General features: G+C 45.9%; 1 protein-coding gene across 3 annotated transcripts; it reads right to left on the bottom strand.

Annotated features, from left to right (window-relative positions):
- Positions 1–1,863: 1,863 nt before the first annotated feature.
- On the bottom strand, positions 1,864–18,560 carry RHEBL1 (RHEB like 1). 3 transcript variants are annotated; one of them, XM_028712228.2, is made up of 8 exons: positions 18,361–18,556; positions 13,773–13,844; positions 11,665–11,732; positions 11,246–11,328; positions 9,473–9,529; positions 7,632–7,679; positions 5,273–5,357; positions 1,864–3,309 (listed from the first exon to the last, which is right to left on the bottom strand). In XM_028712228.2, the coding sequence occupies exons 1-8, from the start codon at positions 18,410–18,412 to the stop codon at positions 3,220–3,222; spliced, it is 555 nt and encodes a 184-aa protein (XP_028568061.1). In that variant the 5' UTR covers positions 18,413–18,556; the 3' UTR covers positions 1,864–3,219. The 3 variants fall into 3 exon arrangements, with proteins under 3 accessions (XP_028568061.1, XP_028568071.1, XP_028568081.1); XM_028712238.2 differs by lacking the exon at positions 18,361–18,556 and adding an exon at positions 14,393–14,414; XM_028712248.2 differs by lacking the exon at positions 7,632–7,679 and having other exon boundaries at positions 18,361–18,560.
- Between the last annotated feature and the right edge of the window lie 8,830 nt (positions 18,561–27,390).

Below are 27,390 nucleotides of genomic sequence, written 5' to 3'. Positions count from 1 at the left end.
AGGCTGTTTATGTTTTCCGTCAACCCAGGCCAAAACTCAGGATGGCAGGATCTCAATATTACTGCTGTGTTGCTAATAACATAATTGATGCAATTAGTAGCAAATTAGCTCTACGCTTGGCAGCATTAGAGAACATGCCAAATACAGAGGAGGGAAAGAAAGAGAGAAAGAGAAAGAGAGAGAGATGGATGAAGCTCAGAAAGGCACCTCTGTTCCCGGTGTACAGCAGCAGAAACAGCTTGCTGGGATACAGCCCTCAAACAGAGGCATACGCAGTTTCCGTTTCTAGTCCCCATGGCGGTGAAGGAAAGCCACTGAGTGGATTCTGGCGACAGAGGAGCGTAGTTACAAATGGCTTTAAATGCATCTTTAAGTCCCAGGCAAGGGATTCTGTGCCCCTCCTTTTAAGGAGAGGCTCAGGCCATCAGGGGTGCGAAGGGGAGAAAGGGCTTTGAATAACCCTTCTTATCTCCTGTCCTCTTCCCCTGCTGAAAGATCACCCTTGCCCTAAATGGGCAGCTGGGGCTTTTTGAATTCAGCTGCATAAGAGTGCACAGACTCATCAGCTGGGGAACCAGGGGCCTTTCAGATGTCGCAACTCCAGCTCCCATCAGCCCCAGCCATTGCTGTCCATAGCAAAGGCTGATGGGAAGTGTAGTCCAGTAGCATCTGGGAGACTTCTAGACTTCTGCCTAGAATAATGGCATGCATCAAGATTCCCACGCCATCTACGGCTCTTACGGAAAGGTAGAGAGGCAAGATCAGAGAGATGGGGACGGAGTTGTACGCATCACATCCTCCTGGCTAACAGTAATAGACGCTCTTGATCTAGGGAGATGACTTCGAGGGATGTATTTGAAAATTTCGGGTCCATATAGCAAAATCCGGAAGGAAGGAAGGAAGGAAAGGACTGGCAGCGGGGAATTGTATGCAGCAATGGTGTGCCGAAAGAAGGGGAGCAGCCACTAGGTAGACCCCGCTAAAAAGGCTGAAGAATTCAAGCTCCCCAAATTATTTCCCAAAGAGGGCAATGAAACAAGGGAACCAGATCAGAGCACCGGGTGGAAAGAGGAGTCTTACGAAATGCAAACTCGCTGTGCCCAACAGTGAGGCTCTAAACACAACAGTTACACTCGCCAAACTATTCAACGCTGTTTTATAGGAGAGCTAATCACGTTAACAGCGTGCCAAGCAATGCTCTGTAGCCTTCCGAGTCCCCTTCCATAAAGCCAGACTCTGCATACACTCTCCCCTACGAGGAACATTCTAGTGGCTTCGTCAGAATCGGAGGCCGCACACTCGCATTTCTGGTAACTGAAGCACCATAATGGAGAAATAACCCCCTATCCGATTTTCTCCTGAAAGTAACGCATCCCAGGAAGAACAACACGCACCACCATTTAATAATATTTAAAAAACAAAACAACCCTGTAAATGCTGGACTTCACACTCGGGGTCCTGAATTCAAATCCCATCAGGAGGTGGCCGTTGGCAGGGAACAGCTCCTCAAAAGTTTAAGCCTCTCTGCTGCAGACACTACGATAAACCAAGAATATGCGCCAGGCCCCACTATGCCCAAGATACCTGCAAAGTTTCCTCCATTTCCCCTCAACCACAGCATAATGTGCTTCAACTATAGAGACAGGGGCGCTAAGTTTTTACCCCTTCCCTCACCCCTGACCACTGGCCATACTGGTTGAGACCAATGGGAATCAGAGTCCAACTTCTAGAGGGCCCCACAGACTTCCCACCCCTGAGAAAAAGGTCATTCCCAGAGTCTGTGCTGACCCAGCAATGCCTTTGCGTTTCTGGGTGGTTATGGCAAGAGACTACGGTTTGCGTCCCCTTCAGTTCCTAGCCTACTTCAAGTTCTGTGCCCAACTGCTTCCTGCTTGGTCCTGTCGACAAGTAAGCAGAGCAAAAGGCACCAGAGGAGAGTCACAGCTATGCTGTTTGTGCTCAGTCTAGAGGATGGAGGAGGGCAGCCAATTTCTTAGATCCCACGGAACGGAACTCATTTAAGAGCCTCCTTAAAAGAAACAAAACTACTAACATCTCACTACATTCAGGGTTGCCCTGTGATGCCTGAACCCAGGCTGCTCAGGGAAAGCAGACACGGGCAACTTTGGAGAAAACACGTCCGCATGGTCCTATAAGCCCTGCAGTATTTTATGGAGGTGCATCCAGCCAAATCCTTTCTCCCCAGCTGGGACGTTCTCAGTTTGCATTTCCTCCTTGGGAATCACAATACGCGTCAGGCCCGAGAGCTTTCCCGTCCAGTAACAGGACACAAAATCATTGCATCTCACTCATCAGTGTTAACAGAAGATCTTAACAACAAAAGCATTTGCGGTGCTTTAGAGAACCGCCGAAAGGTATGCACAATTGCAAGCAAGGTGTGGGACATTTTAAGGGTTCAGAACAACCTCTTGTGTTTTACCTCTGTTCATTATACTAAGCTAGGGGGCTTTCTCTTGCTTGAAAGTACATGCAATAGCATCTGAATAGGTGCTCAGAGGTTTTCTCCCTCCATCTGGCTCCTAAAGAACTTTGCTTTTAGTTGCATATATAGATATATTATTATTATAATAATAATATTAAAGTTTTGTGGGCCTTGTTTACTTAATGGCCACTTCACGCCTCCCAGCGCTCCAACGGAAGCTGAGGAAAATAATCCACTTTTGGATCCAGTCTGCAGCCGGAAAACTCACCCCGCCAAAAATAAGGCAACGACTTGGAAGAGGCACGACTGAAAAACCCAAAAACTTACATTCCGCTGCCTCCCCTTTATGCCAAATAGTGAACAGACACCTATGTGTGTAAACTTGTGCGCCTATTAATTAAACAGTTATAAATATACAGAAGAGCTCCTCCGTCAAAAAACATAAATAGATCCTGTTGTGCTCCCACACCCTCCCGGTTCTGTAAACATTTGGCAATACATATCTATATCTATATATATATACATATACATATACATATACACATATACATACACAGATTGCTTCCAGCAAACGAATGTGCAAAACGTAGCCGTCTTGTATAGAGGACGGGCAATGAGGTATACTGTGTTTGTGTGTGTGGATTACCCGTAAGCTATTCCAGACCTGCTCTTCAGGGCCTCTCGGGATCTGCGATGCCTGTCCAGAGTTGGCCTGACTCTCTCGACACCCCCCCTCCCACCAGCAGAACGGCTTCCGGCAGGGAAAAGGAGCATCGTCACATCAGGATGCAGCCGCGCTGTTCGCCGTAGGAGTTGTCCACACGATCGATTTCCTCAATGATCCTGGTGAAGACACCTTGGGTCATCTGCGAGGCACAGAAAGGCAAAACACACCTGGGTTACCCAAGAGGAGAAGGGGAACGCTGCTGCGTTTGTCAGGCTTCGGGGAATCGGATGCCTCCCCCGGGGGCAGGAATTAAGCAGGCCAAACAAAAGGAGCGTTCTTACCAGATAAGTTCTTTAATAATCACGCTAAAAAACGGCGTTGCTCCCAGTAAAGGCTCGCCCCCTCCATCCCCATTAATCTATGTCACTCCTATGACGGGAAATCCCAGAATACCTGAAGGAGCGTCTCTACCCACATTGTTCGGCCCGGACACTGAGGTCCAGCTCTGAGGGCCTTCTGGCGGTTCCCTCACTGCGAGAAGTGAGGTTACATGGAACCAGGCAGAGGGCCTTCTCGGTGGTGGCGCCCACCCTGTGGAACGCCCTTCCCTCAGAAGTCAAGGAAATAAACAACTATCCGACTTTCAGAAGACAAATGAAGGCAGCCCTGTTTAGGGATGTTTTATTGTGTTTTTAATATTCTGTTGGGAGCCGCCCAGAGTGGCTGGGGAAACCCAGCCAGATGGGCGGGGTATAAATAATTTTTTTTAATATTATTAATTATTATTATTATTATTATTATTATTATTATTATTATTATTATTATTATTATTATTATTATCGGAAGGGGGGCTTCAGGAATGCAGTCCAAGGACACTGAATCTGCCAGCTGTCTCTCTCCTAGTGCTCTTCTAGCTGCTCCTCACCCAGTATTTCCCAGCTTTTCCCCTCTGGACTATGCCCTTCTGTAAACCACTATTCTAAATCAATACTGCCCTCCTGCCCTTGGGAAGGTTCAGAAAACCCACCATTCCTCCTCAGTCCAGTCCCTGACATTTTGAGGAGGCGAGGATCCTTCTGAGGTTTGCAAGGTTGGCAAACCCATTGGCCGCCGGATGTTGCTCAGCTCCAATGAGCCCCAGCCAGCACGGTCGTGGATTATGGGAGTCCAGCAACATGGTGGGTGGGTTTGGACAAGGTCTCTATCCCTGTTTTATGTGTTCTTTGGTGAGGTGCCTGGGCCAGGGGCATGTCTCCCTTCTGCCACTGGAAGCACTTGAGATTACACCTGCACCTACCTTTGCAATTACAGTGGTACCTCAGGTTAAGTACTTAATTCATTCCGGAGGTCCGTTCTTAACCTGAAACTGTTCTTAACCTGAAGCACCACTTTAGCTAATGGGGCCTCTTGCTGCTGCCACGCTGCCGGAGTCCAGTTTCTGTTCTCATCCTGAAGCAAAGTTCTTAACCTGAAGCACTATTTCTGGGTTAGCGGAGTCTGTAACCTGAAGCGTATGTAACCTGAAGCGTATGTAACCCAAGGTACCACAGTATCTTATGGCAGGCAGTAAACGTAAAGGACCCCTGGTCGGTTAAGTCCAGTCAAAGGTGACTATGAGGCTGCAGCATTCATCTCACTTTCAGGCCAAGGGAGCCGGCGCTTGTTCACAGACAGCTTTCTGTGTCATGTGGCTAGCATGACTAAACTGCTTCTGGCGCAACAGAACACCGTGACGGAAACCAGAGCGTACGGAAACGCTGTTTACCTTCCCGCCGCAAAGGTGCTTATTTATCTACTTGCGCTGGTGTGCTTTCGAACTGCTAGGTTGGCAGGAGCCAGGACAGAGCAATGGGAGCTCATCCCATCACAGAGATTCGAACAGCTGACCTTCTGATCAGCAAGCCCAAGAGGCTCAGTGGTTTAGATCACAGCGCCACCCGCTTTACAGACAGTAAAGAATAAGCGAGGAAACTGCCCATTCCTAGATACAGGGGCTCTGAAATTCTGGTAGCTGAAACAGAGGCCGCCTGCTAATTCCACATCAAAAACAAAGTCATGGCAATGCTCAAACCACTGGAAGAAGAAAGGGAGGTTTCTGTGGACATCAGAAAGTCACACTCAGTTGCCTCCCAGTGCAAGAGCACAACAAACAGGTATCGTACCTGGTTTTCTTTCGCCGAGGATTCCAAGAACACGGCGCCCCAAGAATCGGCAAGCTTCCGGCCTTCATCAGTCTTCACCTGACGGCTAAAACACACAAACAAAGGGGAGGAGATGAAAGCAGGGGAGACATCAGTTCACCACTACAGGTTGTCATTTGAGACACCTGATGCTGAAGATCTGGGACCGGCGAAGCAGCTGGGTAAAATTAATGAAAAGAAATCAGACAGCGCTGTATGCTGCCCAGAGTGGCTGGGGAAACACAGCCAGAAGAGTGAGGTATAAATAATAAAGTTATTATTATTCCTATTATTATTACTTTGAATGCCTGAAAAAAGGTATGGGTGCGTTATAGGAAATATTTGGACAAGTACAGAATTATTTAGGACATTATTTGGGTTGCAATATTTTGTTTTAGGAACGTGGGTGGTGCTGTGGGTTAAAGCACAGAGCCTAGGACTTGCCGATCAGAAGGTCGGCGGTTCGAATCCCCGCGACTGGGTGAGCTCCCGTTGCTGGGTCCCTGCTCCTGCCAACCTAGCAGTTTGAAAGCACGTCAAAGTGCAAGTAGATAAATAGGTACCGCTCTGGCGGGAAGGTAAACGGCGTTTCCGTGCGCTGCTCTGGTTCGCCAGAAGCGGCTTAGTCATGCTGGCCACGTGACCCGGAAGCTGTATGCCGGCTCCCTCGGCCAGTAAAGTGAGACGAACACCGCAAGCCCAGAGTCGGCCACGACTGGACCTAATGGTCGGGGTCCCTTTACCTTTATTTTGTTTTTAGAGGGCGAAAGAATAAACTTGTTCCCATCCCTGCTCAGTTCTCATCTACATTCAAAGCTTTTGACTAACACTGATGTGTTTCGAAAACTTTTATTGCCTCCACAAGGACTAGAATCCTCCGTAAAAAAACCAAAACCACCAAAATGCTGGATTTCCCCCTATGTCAATCCTAAAAGTCCCGTTTTGATGTAGAAATGTTTTACATTTCAGAAACGCGTGACCCTGATCCCTAGAATCAGGAACCAACAGATTCCTTTGGCGCTTACAACAGGGGCCTATTCAAGGCAGAATTCTACTTTGGAATGTTATGAATGTTTGGAATATGGCAAGATTGGAGCCCAGCAAGGAGATAGGGGTCGGCTCGCACAATGCACCATTTATACTGTGGCAAGGCGTGCGCAAGCATACCTAGTGTGAGAGAATACATGAAAACAACCCCCCCAAAAAACAACCCTCCCATTATTATCATCATCAAGGAATGATAATAGAAACGATCTTCAATTAAGGGAAGTTAAATGTGATCCTAGTGAGAGACATAAAGGAACAGCATTTGTTCTAAGAGATCAAAAATTTAACCACAAAAAATTTAACCTCCCCAATCCCAAAATGGCTGCTTTTATGCCTGGTGTGTGAAAAGAAACAGACTGAAGCAAACAGATCCCATCCTTAAGGCTCAGTCTGTATGTGGATTTGATTTAGGGTGGATTTGATTTAAATCAAATCGATTTAAATCACTAGTCGGTAAGACTTGATATAAATCATTATTATTTTTTTACAAAAAGACTCATTCTTGCTGATATAATTTTAATATTTACAACCAGAGGAAGGTTTCATTTTTGGAATAATAAATTTTCAGAGTAGTTTTTACAGTTTTATCAAAAATCACTGATTTGGTTATACTATTAGAAATACAGTGGTACCTCGGGTTAAGTACTTAATTCGTTCCAGAGGTCCGTTCTTAACCTGAAACTGTTCTTAACCTGAAGCACCACTTTAGCTAATGGGGCCTCCTGCTGCTGCCGCGCCGCCGGAGCACGATTTCTGTTCTCATCCTGAAGCAAAGTTCTTAACCTGAAGCACTATTTCTGGGTTAGCGGAGTCTGTACTCTGAAGCGTATGTAACCTGAAACGTATGCAACCCGAGGTACCACTGTACAATTATGAAATTATTATTTCTATTTGGACAACTTTTCTGCTATACTTTATTGGAAGGAGAAAAATAATCATTTCCTTAATAACAATTTATTTAACTAAGACAATAACGTTATAGCATATGTATCCATGTTTGTTAACTGGTGTGAGTTTTAGCACACATGAAAAACTCAAAACAAATCCTTATTTCCTGATGAATAGCCTTTGGACTATAATGTAAACTTAAACAGAAAACTATCTTTAGAAAGATTTTTCCTCCAAAAGCATTTTATTTAAAAAATCCAATTTAAATAAAAAAAATCCGTTTTAAATTTAAAAAAAAAAATCTGATTAAAAAACCCCCCAAAACCCTGCTTTTTATTTTTATTTTTAAAAAATCATTGATTTTTATCCACCCTGGTTCTCAGGCGAGAGAAGGCAAAGCTCTTACCTTTCTAGAGACAGATCAGCTTTATTGCCAACAAGCACTACCGGCATCCTGCCAAAGGAGAAAGAGACACTCTTAGAAGAAGAAGAAGAGGAGGAGGAGGAGGAGGAGTTTGGATTTTATATCCCACTTTATCACTATCCTAAGGAGTCTCAAAGTGGCTAACATTCTCCTTTCCCTTCCTCCCCCGCAACAAACACTCTGTGAGGTGAGTGGGGCTGAGAGACTTCAGAGAAGTGTGACTGGCCCAAGGTCACCCAGCAGCTGCATGTGGAGGAGCGGGGAAGCGAACCCGGTTCACCAGATTACGAGTCCACTGCTCTAAGCCACTACACCACACTGGCTCTCTCTTTTCTTAGGAAAAGTGGAGGGCTCAACCCCAAAACCACTCACCAAAGCACTTCCAACAGCCAGGGGTTCAGCATCTTACCAGCTCCTGCCTCAAAGGCTGCTCTTGCATAGGAGCTGCCAAGACAAGAACTGTGGCACTTCTCTTGCAAGGACATGCACTTCTGATGGGAGCTGCTCCTTTCCTTGCAGAACTCAATCAGAAATTATTCCTGCATTTCAGGGGGTCGCACCCAATGGCCCCCTTGGGGTCCCTTCCAACTCTATGGTTCCATGAAACGATTTGTACCATGTCACTGTGTGTCGTTTAAGGGCAGGGTCTCCCAAACTTGGGTCGCCAGCTGTTTTTGGACTACAACTCCCATCATCCCTAGCTAGCAAGGATGAGCGTTCAGGGATGATGGGAACTGTAGTCCAAAAACAGCTGGCGACCCAAACACTTTGGGAAAGCCTGGGCTTAGAGGAGAGGTGGAGAAGCTGTGACCGTCCATTGGACCCATAGCTGTCAACGTTTTTCCTTTTTTTAAGGGAAATTCCCTTATTCCGAATAGGATTCCTCGCAAGAAAAGGGAAAAGTTGACAGCTATGATTGGACCTCAACTCCCATAGTCCCTGAACTTTGATCAGACTGGTGGCTAAAAGAAAAAGCAAGCATTAAAAAACAATTAAAGAAGGTTAGAAATAAAACTATATACATATACAGTCGTACCTTGGATCCCAAACTCCTTGGCACTCGGACATTTTGGCTCCTGAATGCTGCAAACCCGGAAATTAGTGTTCTGGTTTGCGAACGTTCTTTGGAACCCGAACGTTTGACGGGGCTGCCGATTGGCTGCAGGAGCTTCCTGCAGCCAATCAGAAGCTGTGCTTTGGTTTCTGAACGTTTTGGAAGTCGAACAGACTTCTGGAACGGATTCTGTTCAACTTCCAAGGTACGACTGTATAAACTCTATTAAACCATAGAAATAATTTCGAGAAAAACAGCACATATTATTGTAACACCACCCACACTATGCAGTAAAAGAGCTATGATACCACTTTAAACAGCCATGTCTTCCCTCAAAGATTTCTGGGAGCTGTAGTTTGGGAAGGGTGCTGAAAGTTGTTAGGAGAACCCTCACAGACCTACATATGTGACTGACTTTTGGAGACACATGCCAAGCACATGCCCGCACCTCATAGCTGTCAACGTTTCCCTTTTTTAAAAAAAATACTAATAATATTTATTGAATGATTTTATGTTACAAAAAATAATGCAACCATACTACCACTAAATATAATTAAGAAATAAAAATTACGTACATCAATATTTAGTTTGTTATTTGTTATTTACCATCTTATTTGCTCCCAAACATTCCATAGAAAAACACGTTTCCCTTTTTTTAAGAGAAATTCCTTATTCTGAATAGGATTCCTCGCAAGAGCTTTTACTTCCATTCTAGAATTCTTTCCAATTGTGCTCTTTCTTGCCCGCACGCCACCAAATTAATATTTACCTTGTCTTCCCTCTGCTTTCATATAACTTGCTGTGTAAAGACTTTACCACTTGAAAACTGAGAAGAGAGCAAAGAGGAAGAATGATAGGACGTCACTTCTCGAACACAAGACAGTGTCGCTCAGGTTAAGCTACACAGACCACGTTCATGACATGCATTTAAAGCACTATGGTACCCCTTTCCTTTGAGCTACAATTCCCAGAGTTCCCTGTGAAGAAGGATTGACTATGATGAAACCACTCTGGGAAATATAGCTCTGAATGCGGTCCTACTGACTTTGCATGGAAGTAGAAAGCTCATCTTGTCCCCCATTCAAGCGCTCAGCTCCAACAATTCACTGGAATATGTGAAAAAATAGCATTAATCTGAATGGTTCCATTTAGAACAGAAAAAGAACAGAGGCCAGCAGTTGTGGAGCATTTGGAAAGGGTTATGGAAACATGGAAAACCGTAATTGGGAAGAGAAAAACTAAGGTTATTATAGGACCTTCTCAAATCATTTGAGTAGATTTGCAAGGCAACAAGGCTCTGTACCATCAACTAGGGCTAGACCAGGGGTCTGCAACCCGCGGCTCCGGAGCCGCATGTGGCTCTTTTACACCTTTGCCACGGCTCCGGGGTGGATACTAGCGAGGGGAGGAGGCGCATTGTGCGCCCCGACACTCTCCACTGTGGCGGGCGCTGTACTGGCTGTGACGTTGCATGGGGGCGGTGCGTGCTTTAGTCACGCACCGTCCCGACGTCACCTTCCCGCCCGCTGTCAGATCGCGGCGCAAACCCAGAAGCGAGTGTTGCGGTTTGTGAACGTTCTTTGGAAGCTGAACATCTGACGGGGCTTCCGATTGGCTGCAGGAGCTTCCTGCAGCCAATCCGAAGCCGCACTTCGGCTTCCGAACGTTTTGGAAGTCGAACGGATTTCGTTTGACTTCCAAGGTATGACTGTATCGCGAATCATGATATATCTGTGGGTGGGTGGGTGTGCGCGCTATGCAAAAACCACAATGTGGGAAAAACCGCGAAGCCAGCCAATGCTTCTCTCGATTCCTGCAGCCCATTAACTCTGCCGACTCAGCTCTCCACCTGCCTCCTGCAGGGGGCAGTGAATCACAAGAGCCAGCGCCGGCAAAAAACACAATGCAGGAAAAAGCCGTGAAACCAGCCAATATTGTGATATACGGGTATACAGTGGTACCTCGGGTTACGAACTTAATTCGTTCTGGAGGTCCGTTCTTAATCCAAAACCGTTCTTAACCTGAGGCACACTTTCGCTAATGGGGCTGCCGCTGGCGCGCGATTGCTGTTCTCATCCTGGGGGAAAGTTTGTAACCCGAGGTACTACTTCTGGGTTAGCGGAGTTTGTAACCCAAAGTGTTTGTAACCTGAGGTGTTTGTAACCCGAGGTACCACTGTATCATGATGTTTAGCTGCATTGCAATACAGTGGTACCTCGGGTTAAGTACTTAATTCGTTCCGGAGGTCCGTTCTTAAGCTGAAACTGTTCTTAACCTGAAGCACCACTTTAGCTAATGGAGCCTCTTGCTGCCACTGCGCCGCCGGAGCATGATTTCTGTTCTCATCCTGAAGCAAAGTTCTTAGCCCGAGGTACTATTTCTAGGTTAACAGAGTCTGTAACCTGAAGCATATGTAACCTGAAGCGTATGTAACCCGAGGTACCACTGTACTGAAAACCAGGTATCGCCCAGCCCTAAGGTCAACCAACCAACAATACTCAGAGCAGCCTCCATCAACACACCAAACTCTTGGCCTTCTTACCTCTTGAGAGATGTAACGGAATACACCAGCACGTAGCCATGAATGCCAATGGTAAATGAGTGAGGCAAGATTGTGTATTCATCCTGGACAGAAACAAAAAAGAGAGGAAGAGGCTCATCGATTTCGATGCGTTTTGTGAATCTGAAGACAACCCAGTTCAGCAATTGGCCCGTTTTGAAGCCCATGAATGCACACGTGTGTGGACCATGAATGCACATGTGTGTGGACCATGCTTCAGCACGTGACTCCTGCCCAGATAATGGATCTCTGGCAAAGTTCAGATGAATTTTCTCGAGATACCTCCCTGCACTATGGGCCTTTCGGGACCATGTGTCAAAGCAAGCAATTAATCCCATAGGCCACAGTGCTGCGGGAGAGCAGTGAAATATCAATAGACAGAGAAAGACAACCTATCTTACCTGCCCGGCAGTGTCCACTAGTTGCAGATGGAATTCATCCTTTCCCAGCATCAACATTTTGTTGTAAGCTAAAGTGGGAAGCGAGGGAAGAAGGCAATTTACAGCAACCTTGCTCTGTGCCTGCTGCACCCCTCCCCAAACTAAGCCACATCCTTGGCTCCACCCCAAAGTTCTGTGCTCAAGCTATTTTTATCCCCCCATTTCTCCCCCTGCCAGTTTAGTCCTCGGCCAGCCACTATAATCTGTCCCTTGTGTCCCCATCACTGCCTGGCTGTCAAGCCAATGCTGTTTCACCTGAGCTGAGGAAGCAACAGCAAAGTGATTGCTTTCGCGGCGTCTTCTCGCAGAACAGATATTGAGAAAACTCTCAAGGAGCAGAGGCCTTGAAAATATTGCTATGTGCACATGCAGGGCTCGTCTGTTATGGCTTTTCTGCACGCCGTAAAAGTGTTTTTAAGAAAACTGGGGTGTGGGAGAGACCAACAAGGGAGATAATAATAATAATAATAATAATAATAATAATAATAATAATAATAATAATAATAATTTATTATTTATACCCCACCCATCTGGCTGGGTTTCCCCAGCCACTCTGGGCAGCTTCCAACAAACACTAAAATACAATAACATATTAAACATTAAAAGCTTCCCTAAACAGGGCTGTCTTAAGATGTCTTCTAAAAGTTTAGTAGTTATTTTTCTTTTTGACATCTGTTGGGAGGGCGTTCCGCAGGGTGGGTGCCACTACCGAGAAGGCCCTCTGCCTGGTTCCCTGTAACTTGGCTTCTCGCATGGAGGGAACCACCAGAAGGCCCTCGGCGCTGGACCTCAGTGTCTGGGCAGAATGATGGAGATGGAGACACTCCTTCAGGCATAATGGGCCAAGGCCGTTTAGGGCTTTAAAGGTCAGCACCAACACTTTGAATTGTGCTCGGAAACGTACTGGGAGCCAGTGTAGGTCTTTCAAGACCGGTGTTATACGGTCTCAGCGGCCGCTCCCAGTCACCAGTCTAGCTGCCGCATTCTGGATTTAAAGAGTAAATTGGCAAGGAGAGTGTGTGTGTGTATGTTGCACAGCTAAAGAAGAAATGAACAGCCACAAAAGCCCAGGTGCAGATATGGATTGTTTTGATCATAGCCATTATGTTTTTTGGAGCATCTGCCTGGAGTAAATTAGCTTCCCCCAAAGCAGCTGCCCAAGAAGCTGGCTGCAAAAGGACCCCTGAAACTTTTGGCTCCAGTCACTGCTTAGTTGAAGCAGGCAAAGCGGTTCTACAAAACAGCCCGGCCACATCCCACGGGCAAAGATGCTCTCTGTGTGTGTCGTGACAGCTTATATCCAGATCCCATGCAGAGTTAGATTCACCTGATTATTTGCAGGGTAGCACCAGAATTCGCAGGAGGTGCATTTGCTCAGTAGGAATGGAAAGGCATTCTGCATGTGCTCAGGGGCACATTTACTATTCTCCCACCAGCTCGTAGAAATAATAATTGTCAGCTACCAAGACCAGGCAGTTACAAAGGAACAAAAGTGGCAAGCTCCAATACATGCACAAACCCCAACAGACAATTATCGCTAAAAACATCTAACGCCATAGCAACTCAGGGAAATGTTTTGGGTAGATAAATCTCCCCCCTCCCCCCAAAAAAAGTAATTCCCCAGGAGTGATCACCACACAGGGCAAACCGGAAGTGGACGAGGCAGATTTATGGGGGAAATTGGCCTTCAGATAACCTAAAAAATGTTCCGCTGTATGAAGTGGGTGTGAGTGGCAGCCCCATTCGAAAACAGGAAAGGACTCTTGCGATGAGGGAGGGTTTGCGGCCTGGCAGGAAGTGAGGAGAGGTGCTACTGAATCCGTTTATCACTGGGGAGAAAACACTTGAGCTTTCCACACAACATCCCAGCTATTTGACTTTTAGCATCACCTGAAACCCAAAACAGTCCGTTTTTGCCTTGCTTGGTACAGAAATAGGGCTCTATTGCTCTGCCCATGGGTCAAAGAAAATATATATCTACCAATGATCAAGACTTCCCTCTATCTCGATCACTGCTTGACTGTAACAAACAAGAGCCTAGATATACCCAGAAAAGATCTAACACTTACTGCTTTCCACGGTAGGGTCGTAACACTCCAGAAACTCCCCATCAATGAACTGGTGTGCAAGGGATGTTTTACCTGAAGAGGAAAGATGAGAAAAGAAAGCCTTGCCTCAGGTGTGCTCTTTGGATCTCAGCAGCCAATAAACTCAGCATTCAGAGGAAAACAAACACCTCCAGCAGGTCCCCCCAAAATTACACTGATTCCCAGTTTAAGATCGCCCCACCTGTCAAGGAAATTCCCACGCTTAAGTTCTGGGGTGAGGCGAAACACAGTGATAGAGCAAAGTAATTTAGTTTCAAACCACTATCGTCCCTGCGATAACTCAAGGTGGGCAATGGAAAAATGGTTGAGAGCTCAAGAATAATTTGGATGAACTCAAAAGAGGCAGAGGGAATTGTCTCTTGAAAACCTAAAAAATTGCAAATGTGAATTTTTAGGCTGGTGACAGATCTTCAAAGGGGGAAAGTAAATAATGAAAGTTGTCTTCATGGTACCATTTGATATACAGAAAACACTAACACATTCAGTTAATTTGAAGATCTGATGTGAATTTGCAGAGTGGAGGGCTTTTAGAGGAAAACACTTTATCTTTGAATATACTTGTCACAAATTGTGGCTCTTACATTTCATGCCTTCTGGGACCCTCTGTTTACAATTTTCTTCATACTGGAGCCTGTGTATAGATGGGCATGCCGCATATATTCTTAATACCTGCCAGCCAATTATAAACTTCACACGTTCAATAAAAGTGCTGTGAAATTCCCCGTTTTTTCTTATCCTTTACAAACTGTACATACAGATACAACCAGTCCACTTGTGGACTTTCTTACACAAAATGACCTGATAGCAGAAGATCAATGCTAATTCTCTTTAACTTTGTGCACTGTTGAATACAACAACCCCTTGTGTTTAAGGCTTCCTAAAACTCTCAATGGTTAATCCTCAGTGGTGCTATTTCATGCTTTTAATTTTTAATTTTAACAAATTGATTAGATCACTCGGTTATTCAGTCAAGAAATTTAAAACATACTCATTGCTTAATATCAATTATCTTGTGGATTCCCTCTTAAACAAATTCATCTACTAAATTTACAGCTCAATGTATATAAGCTTTTGCAGAAGTAAGTCCCATTACTTTCAGATAAATGAGCACAGGACTACAGTCTTAGATATTAGTACCGTGTCTCAAATCCTGCAGTATTAATCCAACTGAGATGAGAAAGGGTTTTTTCCCCCCTGTACAGTGAAAAGCAATCAATATGTCAGCAGCTTTTAGCCAGTACCAATTTGTAAGTCATTGTTTTGGGGTCAGTTCAGGCAATGTTGTTTTATTTAACTCCATCAAGCAAATACAGCATTCAGTATTGCGGATCAATATTTGGATAGCCATGTATCAGCTACGGGCTCCTCCTCACCATAAATTGAGTTTGGCAACACACACACACGTCTCTGAATGCAAGGAGACTGGCTCACGGGCTGCAATGTTGCGCCTAATTAGGCTACAAAGCTGGTTCCCCAAGGCTGTTTGTGTGTTGCCAAGTAGTCTGGAGGAAAACAGAAGAGCCAGCAGCTTAGACATCTGCTGGTACATGCAGAACGGGCCTCATCTCATGCCTTGGGGGAAGCCCACAAGCCCAAGAGGTCATCTGGACCAGAGGATGGGATGAGCAGAAGTGGGGAAACTAATAATAATAATAATAATAATAATAATAATAATAATAATAATAATAATATTTATACCCCGCCCATCTGGCTGGGTTTCCCCAGCCACTCGGAGCAGCTTCCAACAGAATATTAAAATACAATAACCTATTAAACATTAAAAGCTTCCCTAAACAGGGCTGCCTTCAGATGTTTTCTAAAAGTCTGGTAGTTGTTGTTCTTTTTGACATCTGGTGGGAGGGCGTTCCACAGGGTGGGTGCCACTACCGAGAAGGCCCTCTGCCTGCTTCCCTGTAACTTGGCTTCTGAAGGCAGCCCTGTTTAGGGAAGCTTTTAATGTTTGATGTATTACAGTATTTAAATTTTTTTTGGAAGCCGCCCAGAGTAAATTATTATTATTGTTGTTGTTGTTGTTGTTGTTTGTTGTTGTTGTTGTTGTTATAGCTGAGTCAGCATCCAGCATGTAGCTAGTTTAAAGATGCTGCTCTGTTGCGATTCTCTACTGCAGACTAGCTAGCCGGGTGCCTTAGATCTGAGTCTAATGCACTAGAACAGCCGCCCCCCAACCTTGTGTCCTCAGACTACAACTCACATCAGCCCCAGCTCACATGGCTCTACTGGTTCCCACTAATGGGAGTTGTAGTTCCAAACATCTAGAGGGCACTAGGTTGGGAAGATGGCAGTACGGATTCTTAGAATTCTCCTTGCTGTGTTGAAAGAAATATTTCAAATTCCTTGAATGTTTAGCAACTTGGGCAACCTGGCACCCAGGGTTCTTCCAGTCCAACTTACTAGAGCCTTCTGACATCTCTAAATTATCTGTGAAGCAAAGAGAGGCTCTTTATTCTTTTTAATACGGGCTCTAAACACCGAAAAAAGGGGCAGCACACCCAAGAAAAGTAAATAAAAATGTGAAGTCATTGTCTTAACCTCATTCAGGGGAATGACATGGCCGAACACTCCCCTAAATCACCATTTGTTTGCATGCGCAAGCAACAAGACAATCCCAAGGCACTGATGTTCAACGCTGCAGGAGAGCAGAGGTGTGCAATTAAATATGGCTGCATTTACCCATACCAAACATGGAACATTTTGTTTTCCAACAGCCCCACACCAGCAAAGCAGAACTCTTGCTACAGCTTGACCTGTTCAAACAAGGCACAGATGGTTGTAGGAGGAGGATCAACAACCCAAACATTACGCACACAGGGTCCACGCCAACTAGAAATGTATTAACCCCTTCTGTCGCAGAAAGGACCCCTAGCCTTAAAATAGAATTCTCACGCACAGGCACATCAAGATTCTATTACCCACCCAACCCCAAGGAAGAAAAGGCTGCCCAAGGCTTAATATAAGAAAACAAGCCATTTCACCACCCAGCCTCCCATTATGACCTCTGACCTCTGGTCATTTCCTCCCACTGCATGTGAATTAATAGAAAACAGACCCCAAGTGACCTCTTGCATTTGTGTTCAGGGAAGAGGTCAGATGAGCAGGGAAATGTGCATGTGCAAATAACTCCCCAAGGAGAAACTAGGAAAGGTCAGGCAATAAGCTGTCCAGAAGCTACAAGTTTTCTGGACTCAGGAGCTGCTAAAGCTTTTCTGGACAGGCAAGGAGGGCTCCAGTTCACTATAAATAGGTGACTAGGGAAAAAAGGGGGAGGTGTTACTCGTGGATGCAAATGCATGCAGAATTTTAACTCCGTCACTGCAGATCTTAACAAATCCACCCCCCCCCCAGCAACTTATACCTAAACAAGTATTTAATAGGACATGCTCAGATTTGAAGTTTGGGCAGGGGGCTTGTAATTGCATTGTGATTTCCCTTGGGGAAAAAACACACACACACAAACATACACGATTCCCCCCTCCCCCACACACTTGGCAGAGATTTATGGCACTTTGCAACAACGATTCTGTGCAAGCAGCAAAGGGAGAAATGTTTCTGTCTCAGGATGTACGAACTTCAAGCCCAGGAAGCTCTCAGACAGGAAACCCACAACACAGAGAGCAGGGCAGCCCATCCCCAAACACGGGCTGCTCGGAGAATCAAAGGGCACCAATCCCCACACTGCCCCGTTTCCGTTTGGCCTGATCCTGTCAATATTCAAGTTCTACGATTTTGGTGCCTGCCCCTTCCCGATATTTTAAGCATGAAGATCAGGATGCAGGTGGTGTTGCTATTCTTATTTCCCAAATCACCCCCTACCTACATTTCCGAAGACCCCCAGCAAAGTCGCCCATATAATCAGACCTACCTGACTAGTCCTAGACCAGGGCGGGGCTCCCCCCCCCCTTTAAGAGAGAGCTGTAGAGAGAGGAGGGAATCTCCGGCAGGTGTTCCTGGCGCGGACACACCTGCCGAAATCCTCCCTTCCACGCGCGCACCTCCTGCTAGAAAGGCGCAGAAGCGCCTCTCCGCTTTCTCACCTGGAGATGCCGATTCCCCTCCCGGTCCTCTCGCACCCCGCTAAAACCAAAGCCTCCCCAAATATATATAAAAAGTCATTTATCCCAGCTGCTCCCAATCCTCGCCGCCTTCCCCACCCGCGCTCCGGATGGCAAGGGCTGCTCCGGGCGCACCACGTGCGGCGTCCTCGCCACACGCACCAGACCCGCTTCCTCATCCTTCCCCGCTTTCCGGCCACCCCCACCCCACCCATGGCATGCTTCCAAACCAGCCCCCCGCCCCGGGGACCCCCACTCCGCGCGACCCCTTCTTAGCGCCCACCCGTGATCCTGCCCGCCCTTCCCCACGCGCCCTTTGATTGTTCCAAGCCTCCGCGGCCAGACCCTCGTGCAAGCTCCTCTCCCCCCCCCCCCCGCTACGCGAGGAGACCCCCCCCCTCAATCCTTGCCACCTCCCGAGCACCCACCCCCTGGCCACGTGCCCCCCTCCCCTCCCCCGATCTGGACCACTTCCTCACCCACAGAGCGGTATCCCAGGATCACGACCTTCCGATAGCGCACCAGCGGCATGGCCCGGCGCAGGGCGTGGGGAGGGAGGGACGGGGGGGCGTGGGGTGCCGCAAGGCGGGCGGGCCGCGCGATGAAAGAGCCCGCCGGAGAGTAGAGCCGCGGGCGCCGCCGCCGCCGCAACTACAAACGCCCACGTGACCACAACACTGGCCTACAGCCGCCGCTCCTCATTGGCCCCGGGGAAGAGGGCGCGTGCGCGCTGCGGAGGTGTTCCCGTTCCATTCATGAAAAACGGAGAGGGGGGGGAGGCGAGGCGCGGGGGAGGATGCGGGGGGCGTTTCCCGACGCGCAAGTGAGGAGCTCCGCCGGGCGGGAAACTGGCCGGACGCTTAGCCGAGCCTTTCCTAATAATAATAATAATAATAATAATAATAATAATAATAATAATAATAATAATAATTTATACCCAGCCACTCTGGGCGGCTTCCCAAAAAATATTAAAATATGGAAGCAATTTAAAGACTATTGGAATAAATACTGTAACATTAAAAATTAGAAATTACTTGAAAGTACCAAATAGGCCTAGGACTAAATTAAGGGTTAGTTAAATAAATGAGATCTAGAACCTGAAGAAAAGTTAAGAAATTTTAGTTTAATTGGAATATTGTGTTTTAATAATGATATGAGAAAACTGCTACATTTAAATGCAAGGAAATTCAGATGGGATGGCTCAGAGGAAGTCCAGAACATGTTTATGAGGTTAGAAGTTTAAGTAACCAATTAATTTGTGTTGTTTAGGTGTTGTTATGGGGTTTTTTATTTTCTTTTTTGTTTATATTTGTGATTTTTTTGTTGTTGTAGTATGTGTTATATTTGTAAGAAACTTAATAAAAACTATTTAAACAATATATATATATATATATATATTAAAATACCGTAATACATTAAACATTAAAAGCTTCCCTAAACAGGGCTGCCTTCAGATGTTCTTACTCTGTGCGGTTCCTCCGTGTGTTTACTTGGGAGTAAATGGCCTCGAGTTCAGTGGGATTTCAATCACGCTGAGCAGCGAGGGGCTGGAGAATAGGAGGGTCAAAGGAGGGGATTGCAATAGAGAACTTTCCTCCCCCTCAGCAGATGAAAACATTAGCAGGATTTTAATTTCACTTGTAAACGGTGCTTTTTTTGTAAAATTAAAAAAAATGCATAGGGGTACTCTCATTTTGACTCAAGAAAATCACCATTTTATAGTTCGAATCGGTGGCACATAAATACAGTAAATGGACAAAAGCACGAAGATTCACAAAATGTTTAGGGGTATGCGTAACCCCAGAAAAAAGCACTGCTTGTGTTGTAACAAATACTTTGGATAGTATGGAGGGATACAAAGTTTAGATTATGGAATGATATGCAGTTGTAAATGTTCAATATAGGACCCATGGAGGGGATGAGGGGAAGTCTTGAGATTCAGAGTAATTTCCATATATGGATATGTATTTGGATTGTTACAAATTTTTACTTGTAAAATCAAATGAAAATGATTTTTTTTAAAAAAAGAGAAATGAGAACTTTCCTCCCCCTCATCCATTCATTCCTCCTTTGAGAATGGTTGTGATGGACGAGCCATGGCTTATTCGCCTCTCTTTGTGTTTTTTAATTTTTATTTATACTTTTCAAGTTTATACATTTCACTAATTTTATACAGCTCATTAAATTTTACCATCATTTTGACATTTCACAACTTGGCTTCCTTCCCCCTCTTTCTGCGGTTCCTTAAATTCCTTTTAATATCTTCTGCATATCCAAATTAACCCAATTTGCTCATTTATTCATCTTCTTTAAATATATACTCTTACGAAACTGCCGGTAATTACAATAGTCCTGCCAATGTTTTTATCTGTTTTCAGTTTATCTGTAAATATTCAATAAGCTATTTCCATTCTTTTATAAAAAGTTTGTTATCTTGATTTCTTATTCTTCTGGTAAGTTTCGCCATTTCTGCATATTCCATAAGTTTTTGTATCCATTCTTTGTTTGCTAGGACTTATTTGTCCGCCTTTTATCTTTTTTTAAAAAATGTTTTTATTGCAAAAATTCTTGGGTTACAAAAGTATATATACATCGTCTGTTTTCAGATCATAAAACGACACCCGTTCTCTCCCTCCCCCCCCCACCTCTCTTCCCACCCCCAACCTTATCAAACTGACAACTGAATCCTCACCCCTCCAATACAGTGGTACCTCGGGTTAAGTACTTAATTTGTTCCGGAGGTCCGTTCTTAACCTGAAACTGTTCTTAACCTGAAGCACCACTTTAGCTAATGGTGCCTCCCGCTGCCGCCGTGCCGCCAGAGCACAATTTCTGTTCTCATCCTGAAGCAAAGTTCTTAACCCGAGGTACTATTTCTGGGTTAGCAGAGTCTGTAACCTGAAGCGTATGTAACACGAGGTACCACTGTACTGGAGAAAAAAGCATCCTTCATTGCCTCCGTGGGCTGAAGCAGGCTAACGTAGGGTGGTGCAGGACAGGCAAACAGCTATAGGCGCTTGTAAAGGTACGCCTGACCATTAGGTCCAGTCGCAGACGACTCTGGGGTTGCGATGCTCAGCTCACTCTATGGGCCGAGGGAGCCAGCATTTGTCCGCAGCTTCCAGGTCATTTGGCCAGCATGACTAAGATACTTCTGGCGATCCAGAGCAGCTCATGGAAACGCCGTTTACCTTCCCACCGGAGTGGTACCTATTTATCTACTTGCACTTTGATGTGCTTTCGAACTGCTAGGCTTGTTTTGACGCAACACCATTTCATCTCTTGCCACAAATAAATTTGACGGAACTCTCTTGAAATAGCCAACCTAGTTGTGAGATTTCCCTGCAAACAGATCAGGATGAAGGCTCCATAAACTGGTCTTCTGGAAGTGCCCTAGATCTGGACAGCCTGTGTGTGATTGAACCCCACCTGAAAACAGTGACTCTGGAATCCCCCAAGCAATATATTGGAAATAAACCGTTTCTTTTGGACTCCACAGACAGCTTTGCTCTTCTGGGGCATGTAGCGTTCTGGCATTTGACTTTGGTACACCAATTGCTATCATAACAATGCAGATGATGCCATATTCCAAGTCTGTGCTTATGGAAAAGATACTGCCTTTGTACCAATTCAAACCATTATTAGTCTGTCTAGCTCAGTATTGTGGGCACTGATTTGCAGAGTTCCTCCCAGGACTCTGAACCTGGGGTCTTTGTTTACAAGCATAGGGTGTGTGATGGGATGCAGGTAGCGCTGTGGGTTAAGCCACAGAGCCTAGGGCTTGCCGATCAGAAGGTCAGCGGTTCGAATCCCTGTGACGGGGTGAGCTCCCGTTGCTCGGTCCCTGCTCCTGCCAACCTAGCAGTTCGAAAGCACGTCAAAGTGCAAGTAGATAAATAGGTACCGCTCCGGCGGGAAGGTAAACGGCGTTTCCGTGCGCTGCTCTGGTTCGCCAGAAGTGGCTTAGTCATGCTGGCCACATGACCCGGAAGCTGTATGCCGGCTCCCTCGGCCAATAAAGCGAGATGAGTGCCGCAACCCCAAAGTCAGTCACGACTGGACCTAATGGTCAGGGGTCCCTTTACCTTTATAGGGTGTGTGCTCTGTCATAAAGACAGGGCCCCTCTCTATCTTCACCCAACAATCCAAATTATTTGCATGCTTCCTTGTTTCTCCTAAAAAGGTAAAAGTAAAGGACTCCTGACAGTTAAGTCCAGTCGCAGACGATTCTGGGGTTGCGGCGCTCATCTCGCTTTACAGGCCTAGGGAGCTGGTGTTTGTCCACAGTTTTTCTGGGTCATGTGGCCAGCATAACTAAGTCTCTTCTGGCGAAACCAGAGCAGCGCACGGCAACGCTGTTTACCTTCCCACCGGAGTGGTACCTATTGATCTACTTGCACTTTTTGGCGTGCTTTCGAACTGCTAGGTTGGCAGGAGCAGGGACCAAGCAACTGGAGTTCACCCCATCGCAGGGATTCGAACCGCCGACCTTCTGATCGGCAAGCCCAAGAGGCTCTGTGGTTTAGACCACAGCGCCACCCGCGTCCCTTTTGTTTCTCCTAGGGATGCCTTTTTCCAGTTGTTTGGATATCTAGAATGCGAGTCTATAAACCGGGATTGGGGGAACCTGCCACCCTCCTGATGTTGTTGCACTCCCTGCTCCCATCCTAAGCTTTGCCAGTGAGTCAGGGATGGTGGGAATTTGTTTGTTTGTTAATTATTAATTAATTAATTATACAGCCCTTCATCAAAGGGTAACAACACATGTTCATCATGGCTTTTGGGATGCTCAAGTTTTTAAAGCTAGGTCACTCCTAGCCATTCCCAGCTCTGTAGTTACACTCACTGATGCCATTATTAAAATCTGTGAAGTTGTAATGTTAAGTTTAATTTCTGATCATTCTGATTTTTTGTTAAGAACTAAGACCAGAAGCTGTTTCCATGCATTCTTGGGCTGGGACACTAGAGGGCGGCTGAAACCATGCAGCTTAAAGATTACATGTTTTATCCTGTGTTTCCTAACAAAATCCAGTAGCCACAATCACATCAGTGTTAAGGACATTTGAGTGCAGTGATTTCAGTGGAAAAATAAGGTATGTGCTTTATTCTTCCATTAAGGCCAATGGGACTTAGAACCGTACAGTATCATGCCCTATGTTTTGGCCAGCAGATTTCTACATTCGATTTCTTTTGATCCGTTGCTCATTGTGGTGCATATGATGTGGCAGTAGTGTGACACTTGGCAGTGTGTCAGGTTCCACATCATTATTACAGCCTCTGCCTCATCTATCCAGAGTTCTCAAACTACAAACTTATCTTGACACACACACACACCCCTCCTCTTCTTTGTCAAAACTTTTTTTTTAAAAAAATCAAACCTTTATTGGTTTTCAGGTCACAACAGGACAGAAAAGCTGTAGGATTATCCCAGCATGAGACAGACAGAATATGTTATCCACTCCTCCTCTGTTTGTATCATTTTGGCTCTTTCCTGTAGTCCAATCAGGACTGTGAGATGCCTGCAGAAACTATGAGCTCCTCTGTCCTCAGTCTCCCTTGGCAGATGTATTGGCAAGTTCAAATTACAAAGCAAAAGCCAATCAATTCCATAAAATTAAGAGCCAGCTTCCCTTTTTATGCGATTAGCCCCTTCCTTCAAATTTTGCAATCCAACCTATGAATAATTGCTGAGCAATGGGTCCCGCAGTGTGGAGTGGAACTGAATAGCCAAGGAAGGACGCATATCTAGGATTTTTAGCCTTCATCTTGCCCCCAAGTGAGCATCTATCTGCATACCAACCAAACCAGAAGCAGTAGGGCACCCATTGGTTCAGTGCATGGTCTTGCAGCAGGTCCACAAAATAGGAGGAGATGCACCATTTTTGAGCCGGCTGTGTACTGGCCTTGCCTTCTTGTTGTTGCTACGGGGGGGAGGGGTGGCTGCCGTCCACCACAGACACATTTAAGGCCAATAATTTCCATCGCCTTAAATAGCCTGGATTGTTTTGCAAGTAGTGTCTTCAGATTGTCTTGTTTGCGAGGAGGAGGGGGGCAGAAATATCTGTCTGGGAGATGCCAAATATCTTCCTGCCTTAGCAGGCTCATTATGGCAGACGGAGAACCTCAGAACTAACCAAGAGCATGTTTTGAAGAGTTCCAACTAGTCTTGAGCACAATGAGCCAAGGAGTGTGTTCTACTGGACCCAGTCGATCACACTTCTAAGCGAGCGTGTTTGGAATCGGATTGCACAGAGGAAAGAAAATGTAGGGGCATTGAAGCTGAAACCTAATCGCCGTTCCACTGTGCTCAAAAAGTGCCTAAAAGCATTCAGTCTTCATAATTTTATTTGTGTTTGATAAAAGCCTTTATCCCCCTTCCCTCACTTTTCCGCAGGAGGAATTGATCTATAACGGGGGAGGCAACCTAAGGCCTGGGGTCCGGACACGGCCCAATCGCCTTCTCAATCCGGCCCACGGACGGTCCGGAAATCAGCTTGTTTTTGCATGAGTAGAATGTGTCCTTTTATTTAAAATGCACCTCTGGGTTATTTGTGGGGCATAAGAGTTCATTCATTTTTTCTCTCCAAAATACAGTCTGCCCCCCCCATGGTCTGAGGGCCGGTGGACCGGCCCACAGCTGAAAAAGGTTGCTGACCCCTGATCTATAATCATCTGATGGCTTTTCCAACAAGGTATGGGGGCTGGAGGTTTCGCAGTTCCGATCCAATCTGGTGATTATTTTGGAGGAGGAATAAGCAAGTTGTATAGGCGGGAGAGTCACTGGAGATTAAGGGAACAGGTGAGGGCATTCGTATGTACCCCACACTCTCGCCACTTTTTTAATCTCACATCCTGTGTACTGGCAACTCCTAAAGCCTTCAAGGCAATACAAAGGAAGCCAAGCCAGCTGCTTCACAATATCACCCCCCACACTGTGCCTTTAGGGATGGATAAAGCCATTTCCCTCCCACTGCTCTCTCCGCAGACAGGGCTGCGGGTGCAACATTCTCCAAATAAATAAACTCCTTTCAGGGTTATGGCTTTGTTTGGTGTTCTGATGTGGCTGAGAGGCTCGCCGAAGGACTGGCGCCCACCCATTTTTGCAAGATAATGCACACACACTAACTATGGCATTTCGTTGCTAGTCCGTTCATCTTGCTTTGAAGCAAAGGCGACGTGCATCTTACTTAGGATAATAATGTGGATCAGATGCAGCCATGAAGCTGTCAATGACATGACAATTAAAAAACAAACGACCCTGGGTTGAAGCCTGTTTTGCTTAGTTTAGCTTATAACGCATGCCAGAAATTGTGTGCAAATAAATCGAACGTTTAACATGAATCTCACGCTGTCACCGTTACCCTATGTTGTGGTTACCAGACATCCCCGTTTCCCGGGGACAGTCCACGGATTTACAAATCTGTCCCTGGATTTCATTTAGTTTATATTTTAAGTGTTGTAGATTTATTAGTAGGGAATGAATGTTGTGTGATTGGTTCAACGGCATATCATATGGGGAGTTCCAGCGAGTCAAAATGGTGGACGCCACAGCACAGAGCAGCTCCTGAAGCCAGCCAGAGCCAACTGAGCTACCAGGCTGGCTCCAGGCTGCTGAGACTGCTGCTGCCACTGCCGCGGGGAACTGGGGAAGCCCAGCGTCAACTGGGGGAACCGCTGACCCCCCTCCCGCAACCCAAATTGAGCTGGGAGCGAAAGCGCCCAACCACCCGGCCAACTGCCCAGCAGCGCTCTGAGGCCAGTAGAAACCCCGGAGCTGACGCAGTGAGAAGGAAGAGAGAAGGAGAAAGAGGAAGGAGAAAAAAGAGGGGAGCCTCAGCTTGCCGCGCCGCTGCTGCCACTGCCGCTGAGGAGGAGAGGTAGGAGAGCACTGGGAGGGCAAGGACACGTGGCTGAGCCCAGGCCCGATCCGAGCCTACTCCATGGTGGCTAGCGCTCCAAGAGAGCAGGCTGAGGCCCACAGGAAGGCCGCGCGACAGAGGAGACCACAGAAGAGAAGATATTACTTCTTTCTTTATTTTTTAAATAGTTTTTTAAAATAATTTTCCCCCTCTTTTTTTTTAAAAAAAGTGTCCCCGGATTCTTTGAAAAAAAATCTGGTAACCTTACCCTATGTTGATCCATACTAGTGGTGATTTCCAGAGGAGCAGCTGTGTTAAATCTGTTGTCGCAAGAATAGAGAGTTTTGTGGCACCTTGAAAGGCTAACAAATCTCACGACGTAAGCTATATGCATATACAGACAGACACACACAATCTATACATACATACATATACACAGTTGTAAGAGAAGGAGTTTTGAGCTGCGGGGTCAGAGGGAAATGAAATCCACCAAGTAAAGATGGCGATAATTCAATTAGAACTGGAATGAATGAAAAATAAGCAGCAGTCCTATACAATACGGTGGTTGTTTTATTGACTCAATAAACTTCTGTAGTAGGAAAGGAAACTATCATCTCTATTCAGGCCCAAATGAATAGAGTTGAACTTCTTGATGAATTGTAATTCGTCAGTTTCATGTTGCAACCTCCCTTTGAAATTCCTTTATTGAAGCATAACCATTTAAAAATCAGCGGTGGACTGCTCTGGTACTCTGGCCGGAGTACAAAATGGTTTGCTTTCTCACTACGTAAGTTAACTAAGTGCCGTACTTTTCCATCTATAAGACGCCCCCATAAAAAAGACGCCCCATATTTTGGGGTACTCAAAAATGGGGGGAGATGGCACAGAGTTGTTGAGCTTTTTTTAGGGGGGATTTCTGTCCCCTCGCCTGCCCAATTGCCGCAGCATCAGCCAATCAACACCAGCCATTGACGCAGCAACCAATAACACGCCCAATAGCCACTGACAGACAGGGCAGCAACCAATCTAACGTCCACCCCATGCACTATCCATGTATAAGACAACCCCCACTTTTAAGCACAATTTTAAAAGAAAAAAACCTAGTCTTACACACGGAAACATACGGTAGCTTTATTGTGTATTATTATATAGCAAGGGCTCACTGTGTTTATTATGCATGCTTTCTGGCTAATGGAATTATCGGTTTGCATTTCGTTTCCCTCTCATCCCACAATTTTAACTCCTCCCTTTGCAACTTTGTGTGTGTGTGCGTGCATAACTGAGGATTACACTGGATGCATCTGATGTAGTGAACACAAAAAGTTGCGTTACAATTTGTTAAACTTTCAAGGGGCCACAAGACTTCGCTTTCATCCCACCCTTGTGCCGTGTGTTACCCAACACACAATGAATGGGTGATGCCAAACAGAATTTTGCAGAATTACGTCCGCAACTGCTGTTCCCAGGCCTGCTGCTGCCTCAGAAGCTGGACATAGCATATTAGCCAAAGATTTGCACGTAGATTGCTTTCAAAGATTTCTGCTAAGAGGGTTTTCCTCCCAGATGCTGGTTGTTCTGGGAGTTGTCACAGGTACGGCTGGTGACACAAACACTCAGCGCTTTATTGATAATGAGGATAATTAACTGTAT

Source organism: Podarcis muralis, chromosome 2, assembly GCF_964188315.1.
Source record: "Podarcis muralis chromosome 2, rPodMur119.hap1.1, whole genome shotgun sequence".
Classification (NCBI taxonomy): domain Eukaryota; kingdom Metazoa; phylum Chordata; class Lepidosauria; order Squamata; family Lacertidae; genus Podarcis; species Podarcis muralis.
This window is presented reverse-complemented; position numbering and strand designations above follow the sequence as displayed.